Source organism: Haemaphysalis longicornis, unplaced genomic scaffold (assembly GCF_048455015.1).
Source record: "Haemaphysalis longicornis isolate Haplotype H1 unplaced genomic scaffold, Haemaphysalis longicornis Haplotype H1 scaffold_107, whole genome shotgun sequence".
Lineage (NCBI taxonomy): Eukaryota > Metazoa > Arthropoda > Arachnida > Ixodida > Ixodidae > Haemaphysalis > Haemaphysalis longicornis.
The window spans coordinates 703,589-731,228 of record NW_027526212.1 but is presented as its reverse complement, the minus strand read 5'-3'; the positions used below and the strand labels follow the sequence as shown (position 1 = coordinate 731,228).

Here is a 27,640-nt window from a genome sequence, read left to right as displayed (position 1 = left end):
ACGTCACTTTGCAACAACTGCGGCGTCTGTGGCCATTATTAGAGTTTTTGCCGCCGGCATTTCCAGCGATTGCAGCAGCAATTTAAACGAACCAAAACGGGTAACCAGAATAGAGCACTATTTCAGCGGCAGTTCCACCAAAATACGGCGCCACACATCCCTCCGGCTTCTGAGAGAGGCTACATCGAGTCACAGGGTCACGACAGGTCACCGGCTCCGCCCACCACACGAGGAAAATAGGTGCTGCCCCAGATGGGGCTGCCAATCCCTTTGCCCGTCGTTATGTAAAAAAACGGAGTGACTCTGTCTGGAGATAATATAAGTACCGTAGATACAACGGCGCTGCGGTTTCAGTTAAAAGTATCGCGTTTGAAAATCGCCCTGGATCAGAAGTTATGTTTGCCTGTGATCGGAAGGAATGGTTTCGCGGATTCGGAGGTGAGTGTTTCTGTTGTTGGAATCCGTTCAGCGATGATTTCACTCAGACGACGAACTGCCATACGTATCATAGACGACGTCCTGATACCCGGCGCGCCAGCTGTGTCTGTCTCCAGAAAATCTGAAAAGCTTTGCGTGGGAGTTTCAAGGTCCTCGTGGAAGCAGACTTCACAAGTGCCAGTAGGAAAAATTGCCTGAGACCCCACGCTCTAGCTGAAGTCGTTGATGGGTGCAACGAAGTTTTGATGGTTAATGATTCCAGTGAATCCATATTTTTTCACGTGGACGAAACTCGCCCATTGCGACGAACACGTTGCCGTCGCGATCAGGGTTGTGACTTCGACGCCAGACCCACTTACGAGACCACACGAATATATTCTAGCGCATGGTGAACGCCTCGCTTCCGTCTCATAGCCAGAAGGTGCAACTTAGAATGGTTGCCCCTCTCACCGCGGTATGGGATTTCGCTTGAGAGGACCACACAACTTTGCCTGCGTCGCGCATGCAATAACATATTATCGCCGAGAATGCGGCACCAATTCTTCAAAAGCTGTACCATGCGTTTTCTTTTGACCTCAACTAAATAAGTAAACAAACAAAGAGGATGCTCGAAAAGGGTGCCATCCAAGAGTCTCTCAAGTCTGTGGGCGACACCTCTGATACCAGTGAACATGCTTTCCTGAGGGCTATCGTCAGCTTGAAGGTGTCATGCATAATGCATTCCCGCTCCCTCGCAAGGACGACGATGTCATCTGCTTGCCTTATGCATTTTAGCTCTCGTCAAAAGACAGGCAGTCTTGATATTGGCAGGTCCCAGTGCACCCACCGGACAATGAGATGACAGCGCTTGTGCTAGTGTATAGGGACCTCGAATTTCACGTTATGCCTTTGGGTTGTCTAATGGTCCTAATAAATTTCTACACTTTAAGGACGCCATTAAGCCTGCCTGAAAATGGTTCGTCAGAAGGGACTAGTCAGGAACATTTGCACACCAAAATACATTATTGCCTAATTGTGATGTAGTTGTATAATCGTCGAAACATAAAGACATAAAGCCTTTCCGTTACTATGTTTGTGTGTACCGGGGCAGTGAGAAGTAATTGGAGCGCGGGAGCTGTGCCTGAACCTCTCAGCAGCGCAGTGTAGCTGAACTACGGCAAACGAATGAGCGAGAACACACACGCGCGCCTGCCGACGGGTATAGCCCATCATAAAACACTTCGTCTAACCTGGCTTCGGGCATTCTTCCCAGCATACTGGTCTCGGCGATGGCGCTGGTAGCAGAGACACATGCGACAACGTCTTCGGCACACTTCCAGTGCACGAGAGCTGTCGGAGAAGTGGCGCAGTCACAGGGATCTGCAGTGACAGTTTTTTTTCTTCGAATAATTTCAGGCGTGCATGCTATCAGTGCCATCGCCGAGACCAGTACGCAGACAAGAATTTTTGAAGCCAGTTTGAAAGAAGTGCTTTGAAATGTATAGGTGGGCTATCGCCGTCGCAAGGTGTTCATGCGCGTTCTCGACCTTTCGTTTGCCTTCGGTGCACCTACACGGCGCTCCTAGGTGGTTCGGTCACACCTTCCGTGCTCCAATTACTTCAGACGGCACCTGTAAGTTGCGATTCCCCTGTGCATTTGTAGAGACCGATGCTTTCTATAAAACACAGGAAATGTATACATGCCGGTGCTTTCGGGCTATTGTACCATTTTGACTGTGTCATTGTGTACGAATTCGTGGAAATCACTTTTCTTGCTGACACTGTGAGTCTGGTGGCTGAGGAAGGCCACATGCAGGCCACATGCGCCTTTAGTCACAGCTTCCCCTTAGTCTCGTCTAGAGATAAAACTCACCCTCAAAACACAAACCAAGGAATGCATGTACTATTTCGTTTGACTATGGAGTTTAACGCGCCTAGTTTACAACAAGCGATGAGGCGTGCCGAAGTGGCGGTCTACGGATTAAGTCTGACCACCTGCAGATTTTCAACGGCGCCGAAATCTCCAACACACGGGCGCTTTCGCTTTTCGTTTCCATAACAAAATCAGCGGCCGCAGTCGATAATCGAACCCGTGTCCTTCTGCACAGCAGCACAACGTCTGCCAGAGTTCTAAAGTAAGAAAGAAAGCGGGGCGAGTTGGTCAGGCTTCATGGTGAAAAGAAAGCGCGAAAGTACAACTACAACCAGAAAGAAGGACTACAACGGGACGGTGGACTACTATAAGGTATTGAAAAAAAACACGAACATATATACATGAAAAAAAAACTACCAGCGGCTTAGCTCGGCTATGCCAGGATATGCGTAGCGTCAGCTATGATTCAGCTGATTATTAGGTTTCCTGGTTGTCTACGGTTGTCTGATTGTCATACTTACTCGTGCTAAAACGATTTCTAAACCAAACCAATTCAATCCACTCCAATCTAGTCCAGTCCGGTCCAGTCCAGTCCAGTGACTGCTCCTCGCACATGGCTCCTCCCGCAGCACGGCTGTCCAGGGTCGACGTCTGCGGTCGCGACGCAAGCTCCTTTTCCGGCACGAACTAATGACCAGCAGGCCTGCCGAAAATGGTAATCATCTCCCCCTTGCAGCTATCCCAACTATTAAGTCTGGCTGCGTTGGTGTGATGCCACGTCTGCGCCGAACCTCTCCGGTGGAACGAGAGGTTCGCCAGCATAACAGTAGGATCCCAGCGATTGTGGCACCCCGGTACGATAGAAGAAACCAGGATCTCGAGCCCGGCTATGACCAGTGGCGTAGCGGCGCTCGTTGGTTCAGAAGGCGGTGCCATGGTGTAACCTCGGAGATGACGCCCGCTTCGGAGATCCGTGATCACACCTCCGAGTCAGGCGTGTCCACGGCTCGCTTGTACGAAGGAAGAGGTGAGGTAGAGCAGGACGGGGCCGATGCAGCAATCTCCACCGTTTTATACAAGGTAAAGCTGTATTTACAATGAAGTTTTTACGATACTTATTCAGAGGCTAGTTATTACGAACCACGGTGGAAGAGAGCACTGCGCAAGCCAGAGAACGAACGCACGTCACGGTCATCGTCCTCTTCATCTCTTGATGATGATGCCGGCTAGCACACTACATGTATACCGTCCTCTTTGCGGGGAATGTAATTAGTGCCCCGAAACAATATGGTTTAACATGCTCGCTGCTCCCTTGTGCGGGGCTAATCCGAACCATGTGTCAGTTGCGCTGGAGGTTCAAACACGATTAACATGCTGGCCGGCGGTGGGGGCATACTGCGAGGTAGTAGCAGGGTAGCGCATTCTGCCGTAGGTTCACTGATGATGCCAAGACTTCCTGAGATGCAGCGGCAATTCACCGTGACCGAGATGACAGCAGTCTTGATGCGGAAAAATTTCGTATTAGGGAGTGTAGTAATCGGCAGCGCATTTTTTGCACCCATTTGTGGTTCTGTTTATTTTTCCCAATCATCTGATAACCGCGCACTACCGCCGTTAACTGCCGACTGCGCAACTGGGAAAATTCACATTGGTGGAGGCGAGGGGGAAAATAGCTGTGAAAGAGGTGTCAGCGGTGGTGAGCAGGAGCCCCGGAGCGGCGCCGAGTAAATCGCTGACACCGGAATGAAAACTTCAGGAGGTAGGCATATTCTGGTTTGCAGCAAAAAAGATAACTCCACTGCATGAGTTCAGGCATGAAACAGCGACCGGCTTGGAGAACCTTGAGGGGCATGTGCTGATATCCTCTGATGGGTCTGCGCTTTCAGGCAAGGGGGCGGTAGCTGCAGCATTCATCGTGCCTGCCTTCGCTTTAGCCAGGCAATGTCGCCTACGAGTGGCCAGAAGCTCTGCAACGGCCGAAATGAAGGTTTTTCGTTTGGCTGCAGACATCATTGAGGAGTGCCACCAGAATCGCACCAAGAGGAAGTAGCCATCCTTGAATATTCAAAGGCTGCCCTCCTCAGGCTCGGCCGGACCCACCTCAGGTGTCTCGCTATACAACGTCTAAGCAGCAAACTGCCCAGTCTCAGTGCCAAAGGCCTCGCGAACCATCTAAAGTGGCTACCTGCTCACGTAGGGATCAAGGGTAATGACAGGCTCATCGCCTAGCAAAAGACCCGAATCATCCATACATTTCAATGAGTGACGCAATCAGGCCCCTGGACGTCGTGCGGTAACTTATATGAAGACACCTCCAAGCATGCACCCTTACTCCTGAGTAGCATCTGGCAAGCCACCGCACCCGCTTCCTTCGAGAGGAGTGACATAAGCTGACCGAGCTCTACTTCACCTGCAAATCGGCTGTCACTGCTGCGGCGAAAGAAGTTGGGAGCTTGGCATCGCTAGTTATCCGCCTTCCGACACTGTAGTGCAATAGAGGCACTCGCCCTCGCATTGTGCGAACGTCCACAACATTCGCAGGCTCCAAGAGCGGTTAGAGCGTCGTACGCGAAACTGGCACTGCTTTCATGCATCTCTTCCAACATGTTGTTCCCGAAATATCACACATCAAATCGCGAAAAAGCGTTTCGTGCACTGTTGGACTTTTTAAAGAATAGAGGGCTTTTGGAGCGGCTATGATGCTGCCAGTGCTGTCCATGCTGCGCGGCTTGTGAACAATCATTTTGTTCTCAATTTCTTTCTCTTTTTCTCCCTATCCTCTTTCCTGACTATCATCCTTTTAAACGTAGACTTGACTGAGGTGCCCACAACCAGAGAGGCAGTAATCGGCTGAGTCGACTTTCGTTTCTCTTCCTATAAACAACACAGCAATACTCTCTCTTTCTCTCTCTCTCTCGGTTACTGCTACGCCTTGGCTTAACAAAGGTATTTCAAAACAAACACGCTGTATTTTGACTTCACAGCTTCTTCAGAATTACTACCTTTGTTAGCCACTAAATTTCTGTAAGAAAACAGAAAAATCTCTTTCAAGGCTGCGACCTCGTTAAGACTGCGACCTAGGGCCTCGTCAGGAGGCCCGATCAGGCTCGATCAATCGGGCTCGATCAAGTGGGCTCAAACGCATTTTGCCCCGTTTGCCTCGGCAGAAGATTGGAAATTATTCTACCTTGCACGGTGTACTTGTATTCTGCTTAAATGAACAAACAAACAAACAAACAAACAAGACCTGCATCTCTCAATCAGTTTATTTGTTACGACGTTGCTCTTTTAACACAAGAAAGTTATTTCACGCATCTTAAAAACACTTTCTTGCGAAATCCCGCACGAGCAAATCAAATCTCTGCGTTTTTCTTAGAGCACCCCCATAAAATTAATATTTTGACAGACCGCAGAGAGACCTATACAAACACGGCGGTGAGCCGCGCGGAAGCTTCTCAGGTATTACCGATTATGCAGCAACTCTGCACCCGTTTCAACCATTATTAAACCGTAACTGTGTTCATCGCGGTTCCAAAGGTGTTATTTTTATAATTTTGTTACATAAATATAGAGAAAAATACAATACAAAAGAAGAAATTTTTTTTCGAAATTGTTCAATGAGATGCAGTATTTTGTCTCATCAGATATGAACTTATAAATTGTAGCAAAAACGTTCCTTACGATTTCAATGGGCTAACAAAAAACATTGTTGTCAAGACACGGGTGTTGCTATCCGATTTCCATGTCAACGCATTCATGCATATTGTATGATTAAAAGTTATATTTTGTGGATTGTAATTCCTTTTCTGTAGGTACACACTGTCGTGTACGGATTTGGTTATGCCTAGAATTTGAAACGTTGTTGTCTTGTTGAATAGCTGAAACAAGAAAAAACGTGGTTTGTTGTTTGTGCCACCCGACAGTCCAGTTGTCACAACAACACGCTCTATCCGGCATAAATGCACCGTGTGTTTACATTTTTCAAAGAACGTGAAGATGAAATGTAAATTTGGCGAAAATTGTAAACGGCTTGAAGTATACGACCATCGTCACTGCCCCTTGGGTGTAAAAAAAAATATTGTATTTTTCATCTAGCCCATACGATGCCACTGCACTCTGTGGTTGTTTTATTTAGTATTGTCTTTTTGAATGCTTTTATCTTCTTTCCTGAAACAACCGTTTCCTCCGGCTTTAAACTGCAGAGCAGTCAAGGCCGACAGAAGACCTTCCAGCGTAGACAGAAAACTTGAAACCCTCACGAACAAAACGTGCTTAGTACGGTCCCGACAATCGAACCATCGAACCCCGTGAAACCGGCAGCCTAACCACTGGGCAGCCCAAAAGGCCCGAATGGTATGGGATAGCAACGTCGGGGAGCAATAACCCATGCAGCCAACTGAAAAGAAAAAAGGCGCGCTGTGGGCGGAATCGAGCCTGGATTTGACGCATTATGAATTGGGCGTCTATCCCATTGAGTTATCCCCGCATTCTGGGCGCACAGCCGTTCCTTAGGGTTCGTAGTGCGGCCGTCGGGTTTGTACTTTGACGCCGGTTCCAGCAGGTGCTATCGTGGTCCACTTCGGGAAAGATGTCAACGCCTGCGGACGAAACCATCCGGGCCTTCCAGTAATAGAGAACTTTCAGCGGCAAGTTCAGAGATTATGGTGCGGTAATGACATATTGAGTGAAAACTTTGCCCTTACTAAACAACTTGAAATTAAACAGGTCGGCTTCACGGGCCGTGGAAAGAAGAATGGTATGATTAACCTTTAGAGAGCGAAAACAGCTTCCTGGATTAGAAAGCAAAATCGTTGTTTACACAAACAAAAAGAAATAGACTTGGGCTGGCCAAGTAATTAGGAGAAATAACAAACGGTGGAGCACAGGGATGACAAAGTGGACATCGATAGACGGGTCTAGAAAAGGAGGAAGGGCAATTACTCGATGGAGGGACCAAATATGGAAATTTGCAGTCAAACAATGGACTCGAATAGCGCGGAACTGCTCGGTGTGGTTAGAGACAGAGAGGGAGAACTTTATTACAAAGTCATATATGGGTGGTTCCTCAGTCCAGCAGCCCATGTGCTGTAAAGGCTGCTGTAGCCCTGGTCACAAGCAGGAGCCGGTGCCCAAGTCAACAACTGGAAAGCAGTATCTCCCACCACTCGAGGGAATGGGAGGGGTTCAGGGGCAGATGGCGTGAGGTTTTTGTGCAGTAGAATAATAAGTGTGTCATAGTTTCTGGTTCCTGTCAGAATTTACACTTGTCAGAGTACTGCGTAAATGCATACTGCGTAAAAATACTGCGTAAATGAAAGAGTAAATGCATACGGATGGGGTGGGGAAAAGTGCCTCCTTGAATTTGTCTGTGCCTGATTTCTTGGCTTTCGGTCAATGAGGAGTGAGGACTGGTAAAAGTCTGTCTCGTGGTTCGTTAGTATTACGTGATATCTTGTTAGGTGAGGAGAGGTGCGTGAACAGCCCCGGTCTCAGCGGCTCCGAGACCGGGGCTGTTCACGCAGCCTCCCGATGAGCAAAATTGTTGCCCGTCAATGCAGAGTGCAGTAGCCGTCAGGTTATTCCGCAGCTCAGGGAGGAGACGGGAGGCGGGTAAAGGTGGGGTGGAGGATTCATGTGCGCACACGAAGATCATATGTGTGAGGGTACATGTTTAGGGGAGAATATACATGTGACAGGGTATTTGGTGGAGAAGAATAACTGTAGCGAAATTGGGTGAAGAAAGGTGTTTGTCTAGAGTCAGCCGAGTATTACTTCTACTCTTTTCGTAAGCGTCGGGTGAGGAAGTGGAAAATGTTCTGAAGTGCATTAATATTGGGTGATGTGTTGAAATGTGCGGAGGGTAACGAGGCACGGTGTTTTCTCAGACGCCTCGGAGGAAAGTTCACAGCCTTGTCTATGGGCAACGATCTTCATATTGAGGACGAGTTGAGTGAGGAGCTGCTACGTGGTAGAGGCCACGTTACCTGCTGACCGCTTATGACAGACTGCTTGAAAGTCTGTAATTACAATCGTTGCGAAGATTTGAGTGATGGTGAGCGCCACAGCCAATTCTTCCGCGGCCCATGCAGATGGTGTCTTTACTGACGTGCAGGTAACAATCTTATCTTTGGCGGCCACCATGGATGAATGATGGGAAGAATTGGAGTGAGGACAGGTATCGATGAGTGAAACATTCAGATTGTTCGCATAGATTCATTCATTGTATATGCATATTGTCATTGTATATACATATAGTAAAAAGAGCCGCAATAAAAACCGCAACAAGTTTACTTCGAAAACATAACTTAACATCAACGTTTCGGACGGGGACCGTCCTTTATCAAGAGTAATATTATACAGAATGGAAGTGGTTTATATACAGTTCAAGCACTTGAGGTTCCGGAGGCGGTGACATACGCTTAAGATTGCAAGCGAGCAGGAAGAGAGAAAAGCGCGTTGAAACATGAGAGAAAAAGCCAGCAATAAGGAAGCACAAACTAGAAAAGCATAAATATGTGAGAGAGAGGGATGGAAAGGCAGCGGTGGGGACAGGCAAACTAAAAAGAACCGAGAGGACACGACCAACAGAAGTTTAGGAGCGACGGGGCACACATAATTGCGTGGTCGACAGGGATGGCGGACAGGGGCGGCGAGTTGTACCTGCCCGCGGTGAGCGCCGGCGAACAATATGCAAGGGGTGTAATACGTGCGCGCGCTTCGAAAACTCCCGTGCGGGAAGCGTGTTTTTCGTCGGCCGTCAAAGACGCACCGCCATCCACCTCCCCCCACCCTTCCTGCTCAGTTCGGGAAAGCCGTAATGTGTGTATGTGTCGGAGAAACCTGGGAAGAAACAGGCCGCCCCCAGTCGCGCCGGCGACAAGATAAGCTCTCCGAAAGTCAGAATGAGAGTGATTATGTCTGAGTTGGGAGACACGAACCACATTGCATGCAGAGACAGCGAAAATAGTAAGTCAACAGGAGCGATAGGGGACACATAATTGCTTGGTTGACATTATGTGTCCCCTATCGCTCCTGTTGATATATATATACACACACACACACATATATATATATATATATATATATATATATATATATATATATATATACACACACACTTGGGACTGTGGATAAATAAACGAAGGGGAGAACTACTTAAGAACAAATAAGGAGCCACTTAAGAGTAAGGAAAGCGAAACGTAGCTTTAATGAAGCATAGAGCTCTGTGGGTGTATAACAAATATGAAGTAGCGAGAGGAATGTGGAAATCAGTAATGGTTCCGGGCCTCACATTGGCGAAGAGAGTACTCTGCTTAAAATGACACGCTCTTTCATGCCTTGAAGCGAACCAGAGAACGGTCGGCCGTTTGTCCTTAAACGAAATTGAAAACACAACTCACGAAGCAGTGCACGGACATAGGGGGCTTGGAATCGTTTGAAGTTCGAGAAGCTCAGAGTAAAGTACGTTTTCAGGGGAGCTTGAGAGCAATGGATCAACGTAGGTGGATAGCTAAATTTCTTTGCTACCTATACATGAAAAGCGTCGGCACGCATAGGGTAAGGAAGACTAGAAGACTAACGATGAAATACAGAAAGAACAGTGGAGAATCTAGGACAGCCAAGGCAACGAAAAAAGAATCAAGGCAGATAGAAACAGACAAATTTTAAGAAAAAGTGGAAGCAGAAAGTTAGTTTGAGATGTACAGGGAAGAGAAACTCGACATTACACAAGAAAATTTCTACTATAATTATAACGGCTGGTTTGATTTTTCCCCCTAGAACAGGTCGCTTCCTAGTTAAGAGCTTTCTGGGGAAGTAAACACAAAATATTACGATATGCGTCGTCTAGACAATGAAACAGAAACAATGAGGCACATATTGTTTTAATGCCAGTGTATCCATTTAAATCTACACGAAGGAAATATTACTTTCCAGAAGCCCTAGGATATAAGGGGAGTACAGAGGGAGTTACCTTCAAGGCTTCGATGCGAAGAAAAGATTAGAATGTTGTGGACAAAACGCAGAGCGGGAATATTGACCAGGACAGCGCCCAATCGTAAGGAACTATATTTGGTGCCTGCCCTCACAGCAGCGCTAGTGTTAAATGGGAGATATCAATGTGTATATGTGAGATGTTTCCTTCGTTAGCGACACATCTCTAATGAGAACTGAACATGGACGTAATAGATTTTCCGCCTAGCGAAACTCCGTGTGATTAGGATGGAATCTTTTATCACCTTCTTGCTTTTCTTGTACCGCCTTTCGAATTATCTCGTCCCTTCTTAGTAGACATTCGTGTATATCTCCTCCTTCCGTCTCAAGCGCCTAAGTTGTGTAACGCTAGTCCCGAGAACTAGCGGTCAGGAATAACATCATAGTATAAAACATACATATATCAGTTTGTTGTAAAATAACACTGTTGTGATGGGACATACCAGGGAAGGGGAATGACACCGCCTTCTACGATAAAAAGACGAAGCTCCCAAGATCCAGCGGGTGCTGCTCAGGTAGAGAAAGAAGAGCAGATTAACGAGGCACGGGCAGAGAGCGAGCGAGACCATGCCAGGAGAGAAGGTGGATCGAACGGGGCACGTCACTGTGAGAACTCGCGTAAGACGTCCGGTCTACGTGCCACAGCGAGGCAAGGCCGTTGCCAGTCTCTGCAACGGTTCCGGGTGTCGCCGCAAAGGCTCGGTGCGTCGTCGACGGCACGCACTACCGTCTACCGGGCTCCGGCGTGCCGAACGGCGCGTGACCGGGCGTGAGGCGATGTCAAGCCCTTCAGTTGACCCGGCTGAGATTCTTCTGGCATTGCAACCTGTGGAGCCAACCTCGACGAGGCAAGCACCGCTACGAGGGCGACGTCGGCCCCCGCATCCTCATACGACCGAGCATGAGCGGGTTCTGTTCTTGGGACATTTACGCAGGGATGGTCCCCGACCTTGTAGTTGTGGGCAGTGGAGTGGGCCACTTGAGTTGTTTGTCTTAGCTCAGTGTCGCCTCTAACGTTTCGTGTATAGCCCTTCGTCGTTTCTTTAAAACGACTGTCCTGTGAAGTCTCTAAATATAATATCTTCTCTTCGTTCGCACCACGAGCATTCCCTTCATTTCGCGTGATCCGGCCTATTCTTTACGAAAAGTGGCGAGCCTGCCAGGATCATATTTTTAGCATCTGCGGAAATTAGTTGAATGCTGTGTGCGGATGAGTGGTTTGACATTTGGAAGATGGATTTGGACAAGATAATGGCGATAGGATCAGAGCTATGCTTAGCGGGACCCGAACTTAGGGAGTGGATTGAAAACAAGCGTGCGGAGGAGAGAGCTCAGAGGGCAGCCGAGACAAAAGCCCTTAGAGACGCAGCAGAAACGAAAAAGAAAGCCGACGAAAGAGAGCTGGCACGCTTCCAACTTAAGCTGCGCATCCTGGAAGGGGCGCAAACACTCCAGCAGGTAATGAAGAGAGTAGCGCTAGCCCCAACCCAGAGAAGTTGCTACCCTTGCTCGATGAGAGGTGCGACGATTTGCACGCGTATCTGCAAAGGTTCGAGCGCCTAGCAACGGGTCAGGGTTGACCCCAAGACAACTGGGCTGCTGCCATTAGTATGTGCTTGTCTGGGGAGGCTTATTCAGTTAACGGCCGGATGACTGCAACAAAGTCGTTAGACTATGCAAAATTAAAGAACGCTCTGCTGCAACGGTTTAAGTTTACTGCCCAAGGGTATCAGGATAAGTTGCGTAAAGCACAAGCTGAAGATGGAGAAACAGGGAGGCAGCTGACAGCTAGGATATCCGGTTATTTTGACCACTAGATTGATATGACAAATATGCCAAAATCCTGTGAGGGTTCCCGCGACCACGTCATAGCGGGAAGTTCCTTCGCTGTTTCCATAGGAAGCTTGTAGACTTTTTGAAAGAGCGACAGTGCAAAACTCTAGATGACTTGCAGACTACACCAACCGGTTTCTAGAGGCGCAAAACCTCTAAATCTTGGGAAAGGCCCAGATAACAGAGATCAACCGCACAAGAATGTGCAAGACGCAAAAAAGGAGCAACCTCTCACGTGCTTTCTGTGCAATTGTCCGGGACACTACGCATCGGACTGCCCTAGCGTACCGAGAAATACGCCAAAATGCGGTTCCTGCTAGCGTACAGGACACCAATCAGAGGACTTCCAACGGGGGCCAGACGGAGAAGAGCAGTTTGCTGCTTGTGCGGTGACCATGAATTCTCTAAATCATCCGGTGTGCAGCCCGCAGATTGCTTCCGGACAAAATGCGTGTCCTTCCGCCCACGACCACGGTGAAGTCACCGGAAAAGACGTGTTTTGCATGAACGGCATGCCTGTCGTGGAAGGCCATGTTCAAGGCAAGGCTGCTATAGTCTTTCGGGATGCTGCGAGCAATACCGCCATCGTTCTGCGGGATGTGGTTGACGACGGTTGCTTAACCGGAAGAACAACCTGTGTATTGCTTCTAGACGGCTCCATGAACCAATTAGCCCAGGCGATGATCCATGTGGACACTAAGTATTTTGTAGGTGAAATCACCGTTTGCTGTATGTAGCGGCTGATCTGCTATCTTGTCCTCGGGAACCTTCCAGGTGTCAGAGCGGTGAACAACCCCGATCCTCACTAGAAATGTCCCGATGGACGTTCACATAACGTTGCAACGGAAATAACCAAGCAGCTTAGCTATCCGAGCAAGAATGCTTTGGCGTCGGCCGTCGCAAAGGCGACCCCATCGAACACCAAGCCCTGGAAAGCGCTTGTGATTCCTACCACGGCACCGAAAGAGAACCGCTCGCCCAATAGCAGCAAAGCGATCCTTCGCTAAGAAGCTGCTTCAGCAAGAGTGTGCAAACAGTGTCATCAGGGAAAGGAGACACATACCGTTTCGTCAGAACCAGCGACGTCTTACATCGTCACTTCCCCCTTTCAACTGCTAGAAGATTCCAGCAGATCGTTCTGCACAAGTTAAAAAGGGAACCAATACTTCGATTTGCTCACGAAGGCTTCGGTGAAATTCATCAGGGCATACGGAAAACCGTCTCCTGCATCCTATACGAGTTTTACTGACGGGGTCTGCGCGGAGAGGTCAAACGCTTTGTCAGATGATGCGAAGGCTACAAGAGAACATGTAGAGGCATGGTTGGAATGCGACTTACATCTGAGGTACAGCTACCTTCTCACCACGTTGCTGTGTACAAGCAAGGAAAGTGCGTCTTCGTGGTAGCGAATGGGTCTTCCCTACGCCAAGGCATAAGTTGCTCGAACGCACCTCGTCCACGAACCTTAAAGAAGATCGTGAACATTGATACACCTACAACGAAAAGGGGACTGCAGTATTTTCTTACCTTGTCTGGGTGATACCGCAAGTTCATCCCGAACTATGTTCCGAACCATTCCGAACCATTGCCAGACCTTCAACTAACCTTATGGAATCAGCCAAAAGAAACCGGATTGCTTGGGAGGAGTCTCAGGTGGCGGCATTCAACAGCCTGCTGCAAAGTTTTCGTCATCTGTATTGCTCTGCACAACTGGCAAAGCTCAACCTTTTTGCTTCAAGAAGACACAACCCGGACACCAACCTTGGAGCCTCTCGTGTAGGCCACAGTAGGGGCAATCTTTCGCAACTTGTCTCCAAGACACTTACCAAAACAAACAAAAAACGACAATAACCTATTTTCACAATACCTACAATCGGATAAGCATGTCCACAGTTTTGCACTGTACCTTATTGCCATTGTAGAGAAATATTTTGCCTTAATTCTGTCAAGACCTCTCCTAATGTAGGAGGCTACCGCATTTTATTTTTACGTCCCGTAGCAACTTGTATGCGTCCGTGAAACACATTTTCTGCGAGGACAGTGTTTCTGTGTTTGTTGGACTTTTTTGGGACTCTTTTTTGGACTGTAGAAGAGTTGTTCCCCTAACAAGTTTATTAGGCTGGGGGTAATGTGATGGGACGTACCCGGGAAAGGGATTGACACCGCCTTTTACGCTAAAAAGACGAAGCTCCCAAGACCGAGCGGGTGCTGCTGAGGTACAGAAAGAAGATGAGATGAACGAGGGACGGGCAGAGAGCGAGCGAGGCCGAGCCCGGAGACAAGGCGATTGAAGGGGGCACGGCACTGTGAGAACTCGCGTAAGACGTCCGGTCTACGTGCCAAAGTTAGGCAAGGCCGTCGCCAGTCTCCGCAACGGTTCTGGGTGTCGCCAGAAAGGCCCGGGGCATCGTCGCCAGCACGGACTACCGTCTATCGGGCTCCGGCGTGCCTCACGGCGCGTGACCGGGCGTGAAGCAGGATCAAGCCCTTCAGTTGACCCGGCTGAGATTCACTGACGTGGCTATCTGGGAGTGTTGGTTTAACATGATTAGGAGAAGACAGCGCGGTTTACACACGGACACAGGGAAGAGTACTCAGCGCTCGTGTGTGTCAAGTACTCTTCCCTGTGTCCGTGTGTAAACCACGCTGTCTTCTCCTAATCAGGCTGAGATTCTTCCGGCATCGCAACCTGGGGAGCCAACCTCGAAAACGCAAGCACCGCTACGAGCGCGACGTCAGCACCCGCGTCCTCATACGACCGACCGTGAGCGGCTTCTGTTCTTGGGACATTTACGCAGGGACGGTCGTGGACCTTGTAGTTGTGGGCGGTAGAGTGGGTCACTTGAGTTGTTTGTCTTAGCTCAGTGTCTCCTCTAACGTTTCGTGTATAACCATTCGTCGTTTCTCTAAAACCCCTGTCCTGTGACGTCTCTAAATATAATGTCTTCTCTTCGTTCACACCAAGAGAAGTTCCTGTGTTTTGCGTGATCCGGCCCATTCATTACCACTTTATTACCCCGTTCCAGCGGGGATACCACTAGCAATCGGCGATCGTCATCATAATCTTTGTCTCTTAACTGCCCGGGGCCGATATAAGCAACTGAATACAACGCTAAGAAGCAGCGTGCGGTTTCCTGCTTTACCAAAATCGGTCGTTATTTGCTACTGCGGACCACTAACCTGAATGTTTATTCATTGGACCCGGAATAAATGCGGCACGTTTTGTTGAAGAAAAGCATATTTTCATTTTAAGGCAGTGCGAATGTTGGCTGTCTGCGTCGAACCAACTGTTCGTGCTTAGCTCTCTCCCACACGACCCCTGGCATAGCGGCACAGCCGCAAGTGGGGACGAGTAGTGCCGACCGGTGGCACCTTGGGAAGACGTGTACGCCAAATATTCTGTACCCTCGAAAATACTGACTTGAGGAAACATCGGCGTTGTCGGGTTTTTTTAGCGCAGCTGAAGTAGGCTGAGGGTTATAATAAACGTAGCTATGCCAGCATTCGTGTACAAGGGTCGCACCATTACCTCGCCGTGTATACACCAAAACCGTTACGAATACGGACTCGCTGTCGATTGGTGTTGCATTGCAGAGAAATTCATAGGGCAGGCGGACAAGGACAAGAAAAGAGAACACATACACCACTTAGCGCTCCGTGGTGTCTGGGTTCTCTTTTGTTGTCCTCGTCCGCATGCCCTATCAATTTTTTGTGCGATACGAACTTTGTTGGTGTTTGCGGTCACCGCTTGATTGATTAGCTGGGAACCCATGATATTATTTGTAGCCCCCTCTTTGACGTTCGACGTTCAAAGATGAAACTACAAAAAAGTACCAGTTCATTTTTATAAACTTCTGAAGGCGTATCGTGGGGTATTTGCAACACAATTTCCACCAATTAAGGTGTAATTTGTGCGGAATAGCAACTGGCAGCAAAACCTATATTCAGGTTTTCCTTATTTTCTACCTTATTTTAAAAACGCTACGCGTTATATTTTGCATTCATGGTGTCTGTAAACTAATCTATCGATCAAGCACATCTTGCCTTTTGCGTTTTGTGTCCATTTACTGAGCCCAGAAATTTGTTTAATCCATATTGATCAACGCACCAATCGAACGAATTTATATTATCTCGCCACCTGAACTCACTAATCCGCCCCAGTCTACCCGCTAACCCGCACTCATGCACTTTATTCCATGCGTCCGTTATATGAAATGTTGAGCAGATCGAGATGAGATATGAATGCTACCGCATTTATTTAAAAGCGGAATTAAGCTTTTCTTTCGTTTCTCTTTTTTTCTCTTTTTCTTTCTACGTGTTTATGCACTCTTAAGCAGAAAACAAGGAATACAAAGTCACCGCACAAGAAGAAGTGCCCGTGACGTAGAGAGGGGTTTGCATGTCTTACTGCTGTTCGTATATGACGGCTAATCCAACGAGAATACGTGGACGATACAAATTTGTCGTTGATGACGTTCCCGAAAGCTTTTTGAAGAGTGCGGGGATGCATTAAAATTAAGGACACATTGAAAGCGTCATCAAATATTAAGCACCATGCTTATGCAAACCACAAAAATTAGGCCAAGATATGTTGCCTCGTATTATGTTGAAGTTGAAGTTGAGGTTGTTTATTCCAGTCAAGTACAATGGCTGAGGAGGCGGGAAAAAAAGCCGCTGTACTCGCGGCTTGATGGAGCTCCCACCTCCCTCGACACAATCAGCAGAGACGAGACAGGGGAAAAAAATACAAAATACAAAAATGCAATCAAACAACAATAAAAAGAAAATAAAATGCAAACGAAGTAAAATATTCGCTTAAACCAATTACGTCAAATGCTTTGTTGTATTCATGCTCTATTCATGCTCTATTGTAAAAACAAAACATTTTCCGGAGGGTAGTGTAAGACGTAGAGAGAATGAATAAATCGTCCAAATCATATTTATTTAACGCTAAAGGCAAACTGTACGATAGAGTCTGGAGACCGTAATCTGTGCGAGCAGGTTTTATGTGATAGTTTTTATGGTGTCATGTGTAATGGGAAATTACGTTCTCGTGTAAGCTAGTGCTGTGAGAGAGAAAAGTAACATTGTTTTGCATCTCAGTTTTGAATAGTTGGAGAAGGCGAAAGTCGTAAAGGCGATTGACGTTAACAACGCGGTATTAGAAAACAAGGGATTGGAAGATGATAAAGGTGGAACACGAGCAATTGTTCGTAACGCCTGCTTCTGTAATACTAAAAGTTTGTGCACATTTTTGGCAGTTGTGGTCCCCCAATATAAATGACAGTAGTTGAAATGTGACTGAAATACCTACTACACGCGCAAGGCTTGTCTGGCATTGCGGAAAATGGCTGTCCCAGAGCATCAATTCGTTGAACCGTAGTCCTAAGCTTTTAACAACATTAGCCATTTCAATTACATCATTCCCAAGCCTGGGGAGAGCAACGGTGTTGTTCTATACGTTGTTAGCTCTAAACAATACTGCTTTAGTTTTCAGTGAGTTAATTTTCAGTGCATTTTTCACGGACCATTTGTGTAATTTATATAACAGCCGATTAGCCTTAAGTACTAAAATGTCAGCATCAGTAAACGAGAAAATGCGAACTAAATTTACTTATTGTACAAGGAAATAAAATGGGGCTATGCCTCGTGATACGTGGCGACCTTAAGATGCAGGTAAGTTGAAAAAAGCAACTTGTAATTACTGCTTATGAGGGTTCCATGATGATGTGGAGAGAGTGGGCTGACAATGCTGGCGCAGTTTCTCTCTGCAGTGTCTCTATTTTTTCTTTGCAACGGTTCGTGAAAAAAAATTCTCTCTTTACCAGAAACCCTCTCTGCTCGAAATCTAGCGTATTTAGACGCATTCCCGGAACCTGTTCGGAACGGTTCCTTAGATTCGCTCCGGTTAGGGATCAGTTCCAAAATTGCGGAAAAAAATGCGAATCCGGTTTGGGCAAAAACTCAGGTTCGGTTCCGGTGTCCTCCTTGGTTTCTGTTCCGGTTCGACAACGCTGTCAGAGCTGCCCTCACCGCTGAGCAAGCGATGGCAACACAGAGTCTCTCTCTCCCTTCCGGGACACTCTTTCTCTGATAACGAACGTTCAGGCTCTGTCACCTCGTGGCAGTCTTTCTCTGGGAACACCGCGCCGCTGCTGTTGAGAACGCGCCCGCGCCGCGCAAGCTAGTCTACCAAGGCAGTAATGTGGACTCTGGGCAACGTCGCTCCGGGAAGACGAATGCCTTGATGGCCTTGGGAAGGCAGTAGCTTATGAAGCAGTGAGCTAGCGGCTCACGGTCTCTCGTTCTGTGTGGGTGGCCGAGCATTCAGAATGTGGGTACTTTCGACCCGTTCCTCGCCGTAGCCACCGACTGCTCGCGTTGGATGTTCGGTTGATAAGGCGCATTTGCGAAGATTTTTTAAATGCAGAGAATTTCTTTACCTCACGATGTCACCCGTTCTTGGCGTCCGTAGTTGTCTGCATCGCTCGCAGGTGCGCCCTCTCGGCGCGATCGTGGCGTGATAAAGGCGGTTGTCGGCAAGGCTCGAACGCACTCATCGCCACGCTCTCTCGTCAGCCCCGCTCCTACTCGCCTACTCTCCGCTCGCATCGCGCGCTCTCTCCGCGGTCGGTTCGGCGCGCGCGTCGCGGGATCAACAACATCTGTGGCGTCATCGTGACGTCAGCTTTGCGCGCGCGTGGCGCGATCGTGGCGTGATAAAGGCGGGTGTCGGCGAGGCTGGAACGCACTCATCGCCGCTCTCTCTCGTCAGCAGTTGCCACAAGTGCAACATTAACGTAACGCAAACTACATAACTTCGTGCGCCCCCGGAAATGCTCTGCATTTGATCGTGCCCCCCGCGAGGGGGATGTTTCTGCATCGCTTCCCCGTGGACATCGTTTGCAAACCACAAATGTTTGCTGGTACCTTCATATAAATCTTGTAATCTACGTTGGTGAGGCTTATCGGACGATAAGATCCCGCCAATATGAGTTTAGTCGTTCTGCTCAGCACTAATGACGGTCGCCGACGCCGCTGCGGCCAGTCACCTGATCGGAAGCAGACCACCCTCGCAGCCACCCATGCATACGCCGCTGGGTCGTTGCGCCCGGCGGACAGAAACGGCGCGTTCGCCCGGCCTCCTTCTGTGAGCGTTGCAAGGGACCGAACGAGTTTGTGCCGTGGTTGGCAGTACAGCTACATCAAAGGTTAACCGAGCGAAACCAAGTTTTTTAGTGAACGGGCTTCTCTCAACCAAATCAACCAGGCTACTGACCTCTGCATTCCACAAAACGAAAGCCCTTTGCTTTAATAAGAAGCTGGGGATTTTGAATAAAGCCAACATCGAACCGAAAAGGAAGCAGGGCACCTTGGCAAAACAGCTGCGCCTGCCGACGTTGACCTTGTGCACGATTGTTGAGCAACGCGACGTGATATGGCAAAGCGTGCAGCGCTTTGGCTGGATTGTCAAGCAGGCATGTCAAGCAGGCAGGCTGGCAGGAACGTCAAGCCCAGCATGTCCAGCTTGGAGACATCCTCCCGACGTGGTTCTCGGAAGTGACTGTCGCCAATGTGAAAGTAAAAAGAAAAGTGCTCTAAGATAAAGCCGATGCCATCACCTTTCGCTTGGAATTGAAACCTTCCAAGAATTTCACAGCTCTGAAAGCTTTCAGGCATGTTCACCGCTTCAAACAGCCGCACGGTCTGGTATACAAAACCGTGTGCGGTGAAGGAAAGGAAATGGGCGACTGAATGGTGACGACTGGACAGCCGACCCTGCTGGTGGCGCTTCGTTCGGAGACCGAAACACCCGACGTACGTAACTGGGATAAAGCAGGACTTCTTTTTTTTTCGCCTCGTTACGACAGCGTCGCGAGAGCCTAAACAGCCACTGGCTATTCTAGAGTGGGACCTGACAGGCGTGTCATCGTCGGCATTATGATTTCATTACCGTCGACGACGACACTGTCGCTACCGTTGCTGACGAGACGAACAAGCGGGACAAGCAGTCGGTCAGTGAGGGCGGTGACTGCGGTGGAAGTAAACAAGCACCGTACAGGAGGCCGTGCTCAACGAAGTCCAAACGACGTCCAGGAGGCCGTGGGCCTCCAGCGGCGTCTCGACCCCGGCCGCCTCCGCGTACATATGGAGGAGGCCTTCATGAACTTCAAGGAGGAGGTCTGACGACGACGTCTTCCATAACGGGTGGCGAATTGTGGGCACCGCCCCAAACAACCGGCAGGTGCGGTGGGAAACATGAACAGCCAGCAGCGCGGAGGCTTCGGGCGCGTGTGACAGCTATAAAAGAACGTTGCATCCTGCGCACTGGGGGGCAGTCAACCATGAACTGCGTGATACGGAGGTGCTGCGATTCCAAGGACCTAGCAGCTGTTGATAAACATGTTCATTTGATATGTCATCTGAGCGTCTGCTCACTACCGGTTAACAGCAAGCCGTAGTTCGCTGCAGTGGCGCCCAACGTTGGTTTTGCTACCCGTTCGAGAGTACAGGTGCGTTGTGCAAGCCCTAACCGTTTTGTAGTACTTTTCTTACGTTTTCGGTGCCTGGACACCATGGCTAGGGTTTCTTTCATGGCTGCGCGTTTTTTGAAAAGCGCCGGGTGGAACCTTTAGGATTTGCGCATTTGGGGTGCTTTTCGCTTGGGGGCGTGGCTATGTTTTTTTTGTTTGTTTGCTCTGCTTCCTAACGATGAGTGCAGATGAGAACCAAGCCATGAAAGTTCGCTCCGGAACTACCATTGGAAATTCCCAGGCAGCAAAGCATTGTAACCCTGCCCCAGAGATAGCCAAGCAGCAAGGTAGAATGTGTTCAATGCTGGAGGCAGTCGCGAGCCTTTGCGACAAGGTTCCTCTGCGTATTATCTTGCCTCCTGAACCGACAACGACACGACCACAACTGGCCATCCCGACATGCTAGCGATACGATGACCCCCCGTCCGTTACGTATTTCCTCGATGGGCTGGTTGTCTACAAGTCTGCTTCCGGGGCATCGGAGCAGCCCATGCTGAACCGGATATTGCCACTGGCCCAGGTGGGATCCGCACCCTGTTGGTGAAGGCTGCAAGCACTGTTAGAGACTTTGCAGGTGTTCCAAGAAAGATTTCGAACGGAATTCCTACCCCCTGGTCACGAGTGTTGTTTCTTACGCGAACTGAAGCTTAGAACCGAGCACCTCTACGTAAGCCTTCTGGAGTTCGTACGGGCTCTCCAAGATTTTTACCGTAGAGCCAGTCCCTAATCAAGCCAAGGTAAAACGGTTGCTAGGGTTTTAAAGCAATGTCACCCACGTTTTTACCCATACTCGCACAAACGTACTTATGCTACAGTAGATTATATCGCACGTGATGCGGGTTCCGTACAGGAAAGGCTGCTGGCTGAGTTTCACTATGCTCCACCGCCACCCACCACCCAGGCTCTGGAACCGACATGTGCCTTGACCGGGTCTGGCGCATACCAGCTACCATCGGCAGAACCCTTGGATCCCTCCGTTGACCCTTACCTTTTTGTACGTACTGCAGGCATGCAGCCCCATCCAGGGTCGCACAATTCCTTTACTGTCGCAAACAGCGTAAAAGCTTGGCGAGGGCAGCGCAACGTCCTAAGATGCTGGCGGGGGCAGGCAGCCCTAAGACCCTGGCGGGGGCGGGCTGGCGTAAGACCCTGGCGGGGGCAGCCTTGCGTAAGAGCCTGGCGGGGCAGCCCGAAGAAGATGCGTTTCGACAAGAAACTACTAAACCGATGTTTCATGCATCTGATAACTTCGGGTGTTACCAGTGTGGACAGCCGGGTTACTACCAGCGTTCCAGTCCTGTTACCCAGAATGTCACAGGGAAACGGGAATCGCAGGCGACGGTAAGACTGCGAAGCGTAACGCCTGTTGTGGACAAGGTCGCTGGTGATTCCGTCCTGGTCCCGTGAATTGGCCGCGTAAAAGGTACACCTCGGGCATTGGAGCCGAAGGTATATATCTGAGTCCTCGGACAGTGGTCACAACAGTCATAGACACAGGGTCTAGAGTGTGTTTGATTGGAGATGTGATTTACAATCGTTGCAAAGCGAACAAACTGCAATTTAGGCAAGCAAAAATACAGCTCAAAATAGCAAGCAACAGTTTAGTGGAAAGCACCAACACAGTGCGCCTAAGGTTAACATTTAATGCGCGGATACGACGACAACGTTTCCTATCCCTCGAAGGTTTGCCTGTGCCCGTGATCTTAGGAAGAGACTTTATTGCAGGCACCGGAATGCAGCTGGACATCAGCGCCGGCGGCTACATATGTCCGGACGATCCTACGATGGTCCCCTTTGCGGAGTCGCTGGAGCAAACCTCGCATACCACGGATGTTCTCGCCACCGCTGCATTGTTACCAGAAACGCAACTGCAGCCTGTTCGCGACTTCAAAAAAAACACCAATCCAGCGAATGCAGATCGAGGCGATGTTGCTGCAGTTTTACGGCATGTTCACAGAAAAACTGGGAACGACCGAGGTTCTGCAACACCGTATTGACACCGGTAATGCAGGGCCCTCTTGTTGTAACCCGCACCCGATGAGCAATACCAAGAAAACCCTGTTTAACAATGCCTGGACGAACTCATCAATACTTGAGCATTCCGACCTTCCCAGAGCCCGTGGGCATTCCCCGTCATACTGGCACCAAAAAAGACGGCTCGGTACGCGTGAACGTGAACTATCGCGGACTGAAAGTCACGACGGTCAGAGAAACCTACCCAATACTATCGATCCACGAAATATCGTACGCAATTGGAGGCGCAAAATATTTCCAAACACTGGATTGCTCACGGGGCTACTTGCAAATAGAAATGCGCCCAGGCGATATTTCCAAGACGGCAGTTACTTCTCCTAAGGGCCTCGTCAAGATTGTCCGCATGCCGTTTGGTCTTAGTAATACCCCAAGTTCATTTCAATGAAAGATGAATAGAGTACTAGGTGACGCAAAGTAGAAGTGTGCTCCTCAGTATCTGAATGATGTAACCATTTTTCTTCAATTCCTTCGAGGAACACCTACAACACGTGCAGACCGTGTTGCAACGCGTGAGTGATGCGGCGCTTACAGTCCATCCGGGCAAGATACAGCGAGCCACAAGTAAGATAAACTTGCTCGGCTTTGTTGTCAATCGAGGCAATCTTCCACCCAACCCAGATAAGTAAAGAGCAATCATAGAGTACCCTCACCCAGTTATTTAAAAAAAGCTTGCAACGATTCCTCGGCATTGTCGCATTTTACCGACACTTTGTTCCGCAGTGCGGTTCAATTTCAAAGCAACTCAATGGCCTGCTCAAGAAAGGCACCAGGTGGAAATGGCAGAAAGAACAGCGCGCCTTCGAATCTTTTTTGACAGCAATAACCAAGAACGTAAGTTTACAGTTGCCGGACCTAAACAGCTCATTTGTATTAGAGACCAACGGCAGTGACTACGGCCTGGGTACTATGCTTTTGCAGGCATCCGGTAACTCACTACGGCCAGTTGCTGTCGTAAGTCATGCGCTCACCCTGCAGAACGAAATTACTCGGTCGCTGAGAAAGAGTGCCTTGCCATTATTTTTACTTTGACGGAGTTCGATATTTTCCTAAATAGTACTCAGTTCGCGATCCAGACACATCATCCTCAGTCCTGGCTACAGCGACTACAAACCCCAACCTGACGGCTGGCACGTTGGGAACTAACGGTGCAGCACTACGACTATAGCTTCGGGTACAAGAAAGGCTAAACCAATACCGTTGCATGACGCACCTTCCCGCGCCCCAGTGGAAAGAACTACGCAGGTGGAGCCAGAAGAACCACAACAGAGACGGGCACCTCTCCTCGCAGGCGTAGAAGCGACCACGCATCTGCTCTGGGGTACGTTGGTAAGTAAGGAAGACGTCGTGAAAGCACTACAGGAAGGTGGGTTCTGCCGTAAGGTGATCGACAAGTTGGCCGCAAAGGAACCAGCAGACACCGCAAGCTGTCAGGCATTACACTGTTATGTGCAAAGCGAAGGAGGTCTGCTTGTACGCTACATGATAAGACGGCATCACTATTCGGTGTGGTTGTTCCCCGAAGACTACGCAAGTCGTTCATCCGATACTTCCATGGCTCTGCCTTCGCTGGCCACTCCTCCGGTCTGAAGACTTACGAGAAGTTGTGTAATGCAGTAATTTTCCAGGTATGGGGCAAGATACGCTTCGCTATGCCCGTTCGTGCATGGGGTGTCAGAAAGATAAACCGCCGGGTGGTTTGCCCCTTGGCACTGTGAAACCGCAAGATAGTGTAGCCCCATGGCAAGTGGTAGCCTGTGATATCATGTGCCCATTTTGTAGAAGCAACAACGATAATCAACTGCTTCTCGTAGTAGCTGACCATTTCAGCAAATGGGTCGAACTCTTTGCACTTCGCATGCTGACGTCGCAAAAAATATGGCAGCATCTATTGGAGGTTTCCACCTGGTTCGGGTTCTCAGTACGGCTTTTCACAGACAATGCTACGTACTTCACCAGAAAGGTTCTCACAAGTTTCTGTGAGGGTCTGGATATACGTCACGTCCGGACATCCGCCTACCGTTCCAGGCAAACATCACAAAAAGGGTGAATCGAAACCTGATGTTTATGCTCGTTACATTCAAATATCGCCACAAAGACTGAGACGGTAAACTTCACGAAATGGCTTTTGCCACCCGTACTGCCATAAAGCGATCGACGGGTTTTTCGCCAGCCCATTGACCATTCGGCAGAGAATTGGAGTTTCCAATACAGAACGCGCTATACTCCGATTTAACCAGAACACTGCAGTCCGAGGCAATGTTTGCAAAAAGTATGCGTGAAGACTTGGCGCAGGATGTTCGGGAGGCACGAGAACAACTGGATGCAGCGAGGGTAGAGCAATGACAAAATACAACAAAAGGCGACAAGATACCCGCTTTGACGTTGGCGCATCTCGTCCTACGACGGAGTCACCTCTGAGTGACGCAGCACGTGGTATTTCTGCAGCTCTCGCCGATAGTTGGGATGGCCCCTACGAGGTTAGTGACAGATCAAGGTTGTCCTACATCAAATTAAATCAAATCAAAGTTTATTAGTTACATCATAGTGCACAAATACATTGGAGTGGTACAGAAAGAGGTCCCGAAGTGAAGCACTGCCGAGGGGACCTCTTATTATTGAATGTATGACAAGTGATTAATATTAGCGGTTTAGCCATTATTGCAGGCGCACAATTTACAAACAAATGTTCCAAATCGGCAGACATACATCCAAACTTTTATAGCTTATACACCATTACGAACCCGCGTTTAATTTATTGTTCAGGTTATCAGCAGACAAAATAAAACAAAAAAAGAAAGGAAGAAAATATAAAAAGGAAGAAATACAAAAGAAAAGTAAAGGAAAAAAATAAAAGCAAGAAAGAAAATATAGAAAGGAAGCAAAAAAAATTAAAGGAAGAAAAAAAAGGAAAAGGAAAAAGAACGTTTGGTGCAATAATGAATACTTTATAACACACGAATACCAATGTGAAAAACACATGACTATACAAACTACCAATGCTCAATTACTTCATCAACAAAATGGCCACAATAACAAAAACGAGCGCAAAAAACATTTTAAGCAGAAATAATATAACGACATTTACTTAACGCAACATCGATCAGAAATAAAGGAAGGTAACGACAGTAAACAGGAAATAATTGAAAAAAAAATGCCAGGTAGTTTTCAGCAGATATTTCCACAATACGAACGAAGTAGACAACTAAAAGTAGGAAATGATGCGGTTGATTTGATTGATACAGGTAATTCATTCCAGAATTTAATCGCATAGAATGCGACAGTTAGTTTTCCATAGTTGGTGCGTATGTTGGGGAGCAACAAGTTGTTTTGAAGCGCAAAACGTGTTTTGTTGGGGTTCGAGAGGGACGTCTTGCCTAGAATATATATGAAACTGGGGTTGTTTATAACATAATGGGCCGTAATTCCTAGATTGTGTTTTAAAAGACTGAGTAATGGTAGAAAACTAAGCTGTTTATAAAGTGGGGTAACGTGAGCGTTATATGGGCTGTGCGTAATGATACGTACAGCTTGATTTTGAACGTGTTGCAATGGGGCGAGATGAGAAATATATTTAAGTCCCCATGAAGTTATACAGTAGTTTATATGACGATAGATAAAGGCATAGTACAGAGTAATTAAAGTAGAAGTACCAAAGTATGAACGGGCCTTAAGAATGATGATGATGATGATGGTTGGTGTTTAATGGCGCAAGGCCAACGAGGGCAAAGAGCGCCAGAGAAGTTATTTAATGAAAACAAGTGATTACCACAAAAGGTAGGTATAAAATGTCCAAACTGGACATAGTAAGATCGATAAAGATAATGGTGATGGCTGGTGTATAGGGCCAGATGTGATTACGCATGATAGGAAATGAGGTTTAAAAACTTAACATCTGACAAGTATTTAAAAACGCGTTTTACAGAAACCATGGCATCGTCACCTAGAAACAGAGACGGGTGTAGGGGAATATGTTGTCTGTAGAGTTCTCTGAAGTGTTTGTGTCGTGTTGTGTCAAGTGCCTTGCATTGTATGAGTATGTGGACTACGGATAGTCCCTCCCCACACCTGCTACACAGGGGTCTTGGAGATCCCGTGAGCAGGTGCGAGTGCGTCACATGTGTATGGCCTATCCGTAATCTAGCTAAGGTAACTTCAATCTGCCTGTTGTGTGAGTCAGTAGTGTATTGTCCCAAGTGTGGTTTTATTACGTGTAGTTTGTTGTCTGTCTGTTGGCTCCAGTCTGCTTGCCAAGTTTGACGGAGTTGTTGTCTAATGTGTGGCTTGAGGTCTGTGTAAGGTAGTGTTGACATGTCGACTGTGTTTCGGAATGCAGCATTGGCGGCCATTTCATCCGCCACTTCATTACCGCCAATGCCAGAGTGGCCTGGCACCCAACACACAGTCACCCCAAGGTTTGAAGAATAAGTTACCATAATCGTTCTGAAGACAAGATTAATGACATGGTTTTTTGATGACTTTCCGGATGATAATGCACGGACGACGCTCAACGAATCTGTATAAATGACGGATGTAGGAATATGATGTTCAACTATGTGACTTACAACTAGAAATATGCCATATGCCTCTGCCGTAAAAATACTTGTATTAACATTCATTGTTCTACATGCTTCAAAATTGGGCCCATGCGCAGCACAAGACACCGCAGTGGACGTTTTAGATGCATCGCTGAAAAACTCTGCAGCCCTGTATTTATTCTGCAGATGCATGAAATGCTGCAAAATCCCACTTCTTGGTGTCCTGTTCTTATTGTATTGTACGAAAGACAAGTCACATGCTACAGGACGAAGATGCCATGGTGCTACAAGATCAGTGTGAGATGATTTGAATGTGTCTAAGAGGGAGACCTCATGAATAGTCACCTCGTCCCTCACTCTCTGCGAGAAGGGAACGGAAATTGATGGGCGGTTTAAAAAGAGTTTAGTTGTGGATGTATCAT

General features: G+C 48.1%; 1 protein-coding gene across 1 annotated transcript in view; it reads right to left on the bottom strand.

The window, feature by feature from the left end:
• The window catches only part of LOC144160571 (uncharacterized), a 174,857-nt gene that overhangs the window by 103,570 nt on the left and 43,647 nt on the right, over positions 1 to 27,640 (bottom strand). Inside the window, exon 2 of the mRNA XM_077691829.1 lies at positions 5,972 to 6,168. Within this exon, the coding sequence (XP_077547955.1) occupies positions 5,972 to 6,168 (197 nt within the window). The remainder of the gene's footprint in view (positions 1 to 5,971; positions 6,169 to 27,640) is intronic.